Source organism: Colobus angolensis, unplaced genomic scaffold (genome assembly GCF_000951035.1).
Source record: "Colobus angolensis palliatus isolate OR3802 unplaced genomic scaffold, Cang.pa_1.0 Scaffold119, whole genome shotgun sequence".
Classification (NCBI taxonomy): Eukaryota; Metazoa; Chordata; class Mammalia; order Primates; family Cercopithecidae; genus Colobus; species Colobus angolensis.
In genome coordinates, this window is record NW_012113030.1 from 6,786,731 (window position 1) to 6,795,219 (window position 8,489).

An 8,489-nucleotide genomic window follows, 5' to 3' on the forward strand; every position below is an offset into this window, starting at 1 on the left:
AGATCAAGCCACTGCACTCCAGCCTGGGTGACAGAGATCCCGTCTCAAAAAAAAACAAAAAACAAAAAAACAACCTAGAGCTGGAAAAATAGGAACTCAGAGGTGGGCCAGGCATGGTGGTTCACACCTGTAATCGCAGCACTTTGAGAGGCCGAGACAGGTGGTTTGCTTGAGCCCAGGAGTTCGAGACGAGCCCGGCAGCATGGCGAAACCTTGTCTCTACTGAAAATACGAAAATTAGTCGGGCGTGGTGGCGGGCACCTATAATTCCAGCTACTCAGGTGGCTGAGGTGAGAGGATTACTTGAGCCCAGGAGGCAGAGGTTGCAGTGACTGAAGACCACGCCACTGCACTTCAGCCTGGGTGACACAGCGAGACCCTGTCTAAAAAAAAGAAAAAGGAAAAAACAGTCAGAAAAAAGACGCAAAGAAAAGGAGGAGGGAAAAAGGTGAAAATCCATCGAAATGAAATGAGGACCTGGGAGTCTGAAAGACAAGAGGAAGAAAGGAAAGAGAGAGAGGAGAAGAGATGAGGAGAGAAAGGGTGAGACTGAGAAACTGAAAAGGATCCAGGGGAAGAGATGGAAAGCAAAGGGGGTGGAAGAGCCGAAGCTGCAGAAGGCTGGATGCTGAGAGGGAAGGCTGGGCCGGAGGCTGGGCGTGGCTGTAAATGCTGGCGTTGATCTTCACATCCTGCCACTGAGGCAGGGATCATTCTCATCACTCCCTTGTTTTTTCAGGAGGGGCACTGGAAGGTCACAGATGGGTGGGGCTGGGGCTGGCCCTGGGGACCCCTGTTCCTCCTCCTCCTCCTTTTTATTTATTATTTATTTATTTATTTATTTATTGGAGACAGGGTCTCTTGTTCCGTCACCCAGGCTGGAGTGCAGTGGTGCAGTCATAGCTCCCTGCAGCCTCAAACTCCTGGGCTCAAGAAATCCTCTTATCTCAGCCTCCCGAGTAGCTGGGACCACAGGCACACATCACCACGCCCGGGTAATTTTTTAAAATTTTTTTTAGGGACAGAGGTCTCGCTATGTTGCCTGGGCTGGTCTCAAACTCCTAGCCTTAATCAATCCTCTTATCTCAGCCTCCCGAGTAGCTGGGACCACAGGCACACATCACCACGCCCGGGTAATTTTTTAAAATTTTTTTTAGGGGCAGAGGTCTCGCTATGTTGCCTGGGCTGGTCTCAAACTCCTAGCCTTAATCAATCCTCCCTCCTCAGCTTCTCAGAGCACTGGATTACAGGCGTGAGCCACTGCACCCAGTCCCTGATCCTTTGCAAACTGGCTTTAGAGAGACGTCAAGGAAAGGAGGGTGATGAGACAGGAAACACATGGATGGACCCAGGCCCCACAGACAGAAGGAACAGAGGAGTTCCTGTTTCTACCTGCCCCTCCTGGAAAAAACACGGAAATTAAAGAATCACCCAGACTTTAAATGAGAGCCAACATTTTAATTGGTTTCACTCCGTGAGTGGGCAAGAAGGGGGGCCCAGAGGCCAGTGTGTGGGGAAGAGGAGGACAGAGAAGGTGGCACCTTCTCAGGGAGGCTCCTGGCTTCTTCCTTCTGTCTCCACCTGCCTTGTCACTCTTCCTGGCTTTAGGACGTAGAACGTTTGAAATCCCCCGTGCACAGCTTGAAGAACCAGCATTCAGGAGCCCAGCCCAGGAAAAGCGACTTGTAACCTCCTAGCCAGATTTGGCTCCCTGCCGTCTCCAGCTCCTGACGGAGTCTCAGAAGACCCCAGGATCAGGCTGTCTTGAAGTCTTACCCCGTCGGCCTGTGATGGGAGCCCCTCGGCCTCCACTACTTCTCACTCTTTCCTAGAACCTTGCATCCATCCTTCAGTCCCTCCCTGACTCCCATCAAGTTTCTATGACTTGTTTGCACAAGACACAGCCTCCCTGGTGAATAAGGAGAAGATTCTTGTCCATGCCTGAGTCCCGGCCTCCAGTGCAGAGCTTCAGTGTCTCTGAAGAATGAAATTTATAGTGGATTCTGGTCCCAACATTTGCACAGACCCAGGGCACAATATCATCTCATCCCTGCCCCTCCCGTGTGAATTTTGTCTAGCTCCCCCAGCCTCCCCAGTGACACGTGTTGTCTTCCTCTGTTTATATTTTCATCCCACACTGGACTCTTGAGCCACTCCTGGGTTATTTTTGTCGTCGTTATGATTGAGACGGAGTTTCGCTCTTGTGACCCAGGCTGGAGTGCAGTGGCGCAATCTCTGCTCTCTTCAACCTCCGCCTCCCGGGTTCCAGCAATTCTCCTGCCTCAGCCTCCCGAGTAGCTGGGATTACAGGCGTGTGCCACCATGCCCGGCTAACTTTTGTATTGTTAGTAGAGACAGGGTTTCACCATGTTGGCCAGGCTCGTCTCGAACTCCTGACCTCAGGTGATCCACCTGCCTCGGCCTCCCAAAAGTGCTGGGATTACAGGTGTGAGCCACCGCACCCGGCCCACTCCTGGGCTTAATGTCCCAGAACCCAGCGAGACTCAGGCCTATGAGAGATGAACAAGTTTTATGTTGAATAAAAGCCTCTTTGTGGGCTCTAGAGATCAGGGTGTGCCCCTCAGGGGTCTAGGCTGTATGCACCTCTTCTGGTCTGGTGCTGGAAACATCATCTGATACCTCTCAGCCTCTCTCCTCTCCGCCTCACTTCACACCTTGCCTTTCTCCTGACCCTGGGGTGCTGCTGACAGTGTGCACCGGCTCGGAAGCATATATTGTGCCCTATCTTCTTCCCAACTCTTAGTTCAGCGACCTCAGGTTGCTAGCTTGAAGTCAGCTGTGGTGAGAGTATTTACACCACAGAAACTGACAAACACTCCACAACCAAGCTTTTCCTCTTCCTTGGAGAGCCCATTGTTAGACCTCTGCCAGCACACCACTGCCTTCCTGCCTTACTTTTTTTTTTTTTACCCCTTGCCTTGTGAACTCCACCGATGATGAGCGGCTCTTGGATCCCGCCTCCCCACCCAAAAATGAAGGGAGAACTCAGCCAGGCGCGGTGGCTCAAGCCTGTAATCCCAGCACTTTGGGAGGCCGAGAGGGGCGGATCACGAGGTCAGGAGATCGAGACCATCCTGGCTAACACGGTGAAACCCCGTCTCTACTAAAAAAATACAAAAAACTAGCCGGGCGAGGTGGCGGGCACCTGTAGTCCCAGCTACTCGGGAGGCTGAGGCAGGAGAATGGCGTAAACCCGGGAGGCGGAGCTTGCAGTGAGCTGAGATCCGGCCGCTGCGCTCCAGCCTGGGTGACAGAGCGAGACTCTGTCTCAAAAAAATAAAATAAAATAAAATAAAATAATAAAAAAAAAAAAAAAAAAAAAGAAAGGAGAACTCAGACTGAGGAGGCAGGGAACCAGCACCCAACTTCTGAGCATCAAACGACTTCAGTCCGTCTTCAGGTTCTCACAAGTGCTTGCCTGTGTCACCAGGTTCTCACAAGTGCTTGAAAAATTCTATTTCAAGAAATAATGGTGCCACCCCAGGAAAATGTCCTCAAGCCATGCTCTATTTTCCAATCCCAACATCGAAACTGAACACCAAAAAAAGAAATCTGAAAAAGAAAATGTATTTTTGAAATGTAGGGGTGCCTCCTCCAAATCTATGTCCCCCTCTTCCTGTCTCTTGTTTATTTACAGATGGGAGGCTGTCCAGTTGCTTCTTCTCTGTGAAATAGCCATAACTAGAGGTGGTACGTCCCATGCAGCTACCCCAATTCCACCAGTGTCTCACCTTTAGAAAATCCTAAAACAAAAGAAAAAAGGAGTAGAGATGCAACAGGCAAGCTGTGTTTCATTTCCCTACCAAATACACACATTCCCAATATGCTAATGAGCAAATGAGTGATAAAATGTCTTTTTAAAGAAACTAAGAAGAAAAAGTACATATATGTATAGCTACATATATGAATATAGATCTCTGTCTCTCAAACAGCCCCCTAAACCTACCAGGTAAGCCTGACATTTGTGAAGTCTGTAAAATTCCCAGATGATTTATTTTTAATGTAACTGCATCATTGGCCTAAGGTTTCCCGATGGGGCTTCTTAAAGTCTATCTTTGGAATTTCTAGAAAGGTCCTTAACCATATATGCTAAAGAAGTGTCCACATGTAGGGCCAGGCACCGTGGCTCACGCCTGTAATCCCAGCACTTTGGGAGGCCGAGGCGGGCGGATCACTTGAGGTCAGGGGTTCAAGACCAGCCTGGCCAACATGCTGAAAACCCGTTTCTACTAACAATGCAAAAAACTAGCTGGGTGCGGTGAAGCACACCTGTAATCCCAGCTACTTGGGAGGTTGAGGCAGGAGCATCACCGGAACCCAAGAGGCGAAGGTTGCAGTGAGCTGAGATCGCACCACTGCACTCCAGCCTGGGTGACAGAGCGAGACTCCGAGTCTCAAAGAAAAGTGTCCACGTGGAAAGTTAAGGAATCAAGCCCCTCCACCTGCTTGTTCAAGGGCGTGGTGATTCTGACCTAAGCATGACCCCAAATCAACTGCAAGTTTGGTTTGATTTCTTCTCGGAGCAAGTTCTCAGCACCACTTTCCGAAGCCTGGAGCTCGTGGTGTACTTCAGTGGTCACAATTGTGCCAGACGGTGTTGGGGTTGAGAGAATCACTAGGACCTGTGAACTGTCCCGGGAGAGGGAGGCGCCTCTCCCTGTGGAGGAAAGGGGTGGGCTCTGTAAGCTGAACACGGAGCCACAGAGACCACGGCTGTCAGAAGGACAGCTGGTTCTGGTTGCTTTCTCAGGGATGCCATCCCGGGATCTAAGCTGCAGGGAAGCAGATTTGGAAGAGAAAGGGTCCCGAGACCCGACGGGGAGAGACGGAGACTGCGTCCTCTACAAGATCTGAAACTTCCAGGCACTCTGATCCTTGTAGTCCAGAGGGTCCATGGGATTGTAGGTGAATTTCCAGGTGCCCGTGGGATCCTTGAATTCCAAGCTATCCACGGGGCTGTAGGCGCCATAGCTCTGGCCTGATAGGGAGGTGGGGGACTGGGCCAGGGAAGGTCCCACGGAGGGACCAGAGAGGGGGCTAAGAGCTGGGCCCCCTAACTGGGGCACCATGGGAGAAAGGTAGGGGTCTAGGCTGCTGAAATAGGAGCTCGGAGACCCATAGGCGGAGGGGGAAGAGCAGAAAGCGGAGGCCGGGGCATAGGTCATGGCATAGGGGGCCGAGGTCAGAGATGGCCCGGAGGCCACCAGCCCAGCCCTCTGCACCTCAGGCAAAGGGGACTCTGATGCTGGGCTCCAGATGGATACAGTGGCCACTGCCGTGGTTGGGGAGCCTGAGGGGCTGGGCAGAGGGGGACTGTAGGAATCTGAGATGCCCAGAGGGTCTGGACAAACATCCGTGGAGGGTCTTGGGGACGTGCCTGCCTTCCTCTTGGCAGGCCGGGCCTTGGCCTGGCCCCCTGGAGGCTGCTGCTGCTGTTTCTGCTGCTGCCGCTGCTGCCTGCATTTAGCCCTGCGGTTCTTGAACCAAACCTGGGGGATAAGAGGGGAGATGGGGGTGGGTAAGTGGGGAAGAGGCCCAGGAGAGCCGCAGGGTGCTCGGGGATGAGGACGCTTATTGGTGAGAGGCGCTGGGGTCACACCTCTCTACTTTGCATCCAGCTGTGGGGCATCTATTCATCCATCCATCCATCTATCCATCCAATCATACCTGCATGTGTGCATGAACACAAGCATATGTCATACCTACAGGCATTCATCCATCCATCTAATACAAACATGCACACGTACCATTATGCATACATACACCATACGCATATACATCATGCCTACATTTACCCATCTATATGATCATACATACATCATACACATATTCATCCACCCATCTAATACAAACATGCACACATACAATTATACATACATACACCATGCACATGTACATCATGCCTACATTTACCCATCTATCTGATCACACATGCATACATCACACACATATATGTCATACATACATTCCCTGGTCCATCTGATCATATATGCAAGTGTACATACATACATCATACACACATACATCATGCATGCATTAATGGAGCCATCTGATCACACATACATACATCATACACATATTCATCCACCTATCTAATACAAACATGCACACGTACAGTTATACATGCATACACCATACGCACATACATCATGTCTACATTTGCCCATCTACATGATCATACATACATCTACACATATTCATCCATCTAATACAAAAACGCACATGTACAATTATACATAAATACACCATACACAGATACGTCATGCCTACATTTACCCATCTATCTAATCATACATACATACATCACACACATATACATTGTACATACATTCCCTGGTCCATCTGATCATACATGCAAATGTACATACATATGTTATACACACATACATCATACATGCATTAATGGAGTCATCTGATCATACATACATCATACACATATTCATCCATCCATCTGATCATACAGATATACAATTATAAATACATTGTACACACATACATCATACATATATACACATTAATCCATACATACAATCGTACAAACATATTTCATTTATCCATCTGATTATATATATGCATACACTCATATATACATAAATAAACCCATCCAGTCATCCAATCATGCATGCATGCATACATACATCATACCCTACAGGCATTCATCCATCCATCTAATACAAACATACACATACAATTATACAGGCATGCACCACACATGCATGCATCATGCCTACATTTATCCATCTATCTGATCATACATACTTCATACACATATTCATCCATCTGATCATATGAACATACAAATATCCAATTATAGGCACATACATTGTGCACACATAACATCATACATAACTATGCACTAATCTATCTAATCATACATACAATCACACAAACACACATATTTCATTTATCCTTCCAATCATACACATGTGTGTATGCACATATACCTAACATCATACCTGCAGCATACAAACATACACGCATACAATTATTCATACATACACCATACACACATACATTATGTAGACATCCATCTGATCATACATATATACCTCACACATGTATATGTCATACATTCACCAGTCCGTCTGATCATACATACATCAGACATACACTTATCCATCTGATGATACATACAATTGTACACATACATCATATGTAGATTCATCGTTTTATACATATAATTATATGTACATACATCATACACATTCGTCTTATACATATAATTATATGTACATACATCATACACACATACATCATACATACATTAATGATCTATCTAATCATACATCATATGAATATTCATCCATGCATCTGATTATACAAGCATACAAATATACAATTATACACACACACATCATACACACATACATCGTACACATATACACATCAATTTATCCAGTCATACCTATATCCAATCACACAAACACACACATGTTATTTATCTGTCCAATCACATATACCTGCATACGCTCATATATACATAAATACACCCATCCAGCCGGGCACAGTGGCTCACATCTGTAATCCCAGCACTTTGGGAGGCTGAAGCAGGTGGATCATGAGGTCAAGAGTTCGACACCAGCCTGACCAACATGGTGAAATCCTGTCTCTATTAAAAATACAAAAATTAGCCCGGTATGGTGGTGTGTGCCTGTAATTCCAGCTACGCAGGAGGCTGAGGCAAGAGAATTGCTTGAAGCCAGGAGGCGGAGGTTGCAGTGAGCCGAGATCGTGCCACTCCAGCCTGGGCAACAGAGCGAGACTCTGTTTCAAATAAATAAATAAATACACCCATCCATCCATCCAATCATGCATGCATGTATACATACAATTGTACATGTGTACCTACATCATGTATACATGTATACATATATCATGCATGCACACATTCATCATCTAATCATACCTACGTGCGTTCATACAAACACACATATATAAATGTATCCGTCCATCATACACACAGACACTCACATATACACATACATACACTCATCCATGCTTCCAGTCATACATGTACACACACATATACAGTCACACATACAGTCATCTCTGCATCCACCCATCCATCCATCCGTTTCTTCAGTCAATGAATAAACATGCATTAACCATCTTCTGCTACTCCGAGGATCCATCAGTGGAATTGACATTCTAGTTGGGAGAGACAGAGTCTAAATAAACGGACTCTGAGATACCATACGTAAACTGTATGAACGTATGATCATATGAACATACAAATATACAATTATAGGTACATACGTTGTACACACATAACATCATACAAAGCTATGCACTAATGTATCTAATCATACACACAATCACACAAACACACATATTTCATTTATCCTTCCAATCATACACATGTGTGTAGGCACATATACGTAACATCATACCTGCAGCATACAAACATATGTAACTGTATGGTATCTCAGAGGGCGACAGATACACACATACGTAAACTGTATGGTATC

General features: G+C 46.7%; 1 protein-coding gene across 1 annotated transcript in view; it reads right to left on the reverse strand.

Moving 5' to 3' along the window:
* Positions 1-4,436: 4,436 nt before the first annotated feature.
* The window catches only part of CRX (cone-rod homeobox), a 31,398-nt gene continuing 27,345 nt past the window's right edge, over positions 4,437-8,489 (reverse strand). Inside the window, exon 4 of the mRNA XM_011926346.1 lies at positions 4,437-5,510. Coding sequence (XP_011781736.1) covers positions 4,863-5,510 — 648 coding nt within the window. The 3' untranslated portion in view covers positions 4,437-4,862. The remainder of the gene's footprint in view (positions 5,511-8,489) is intronic.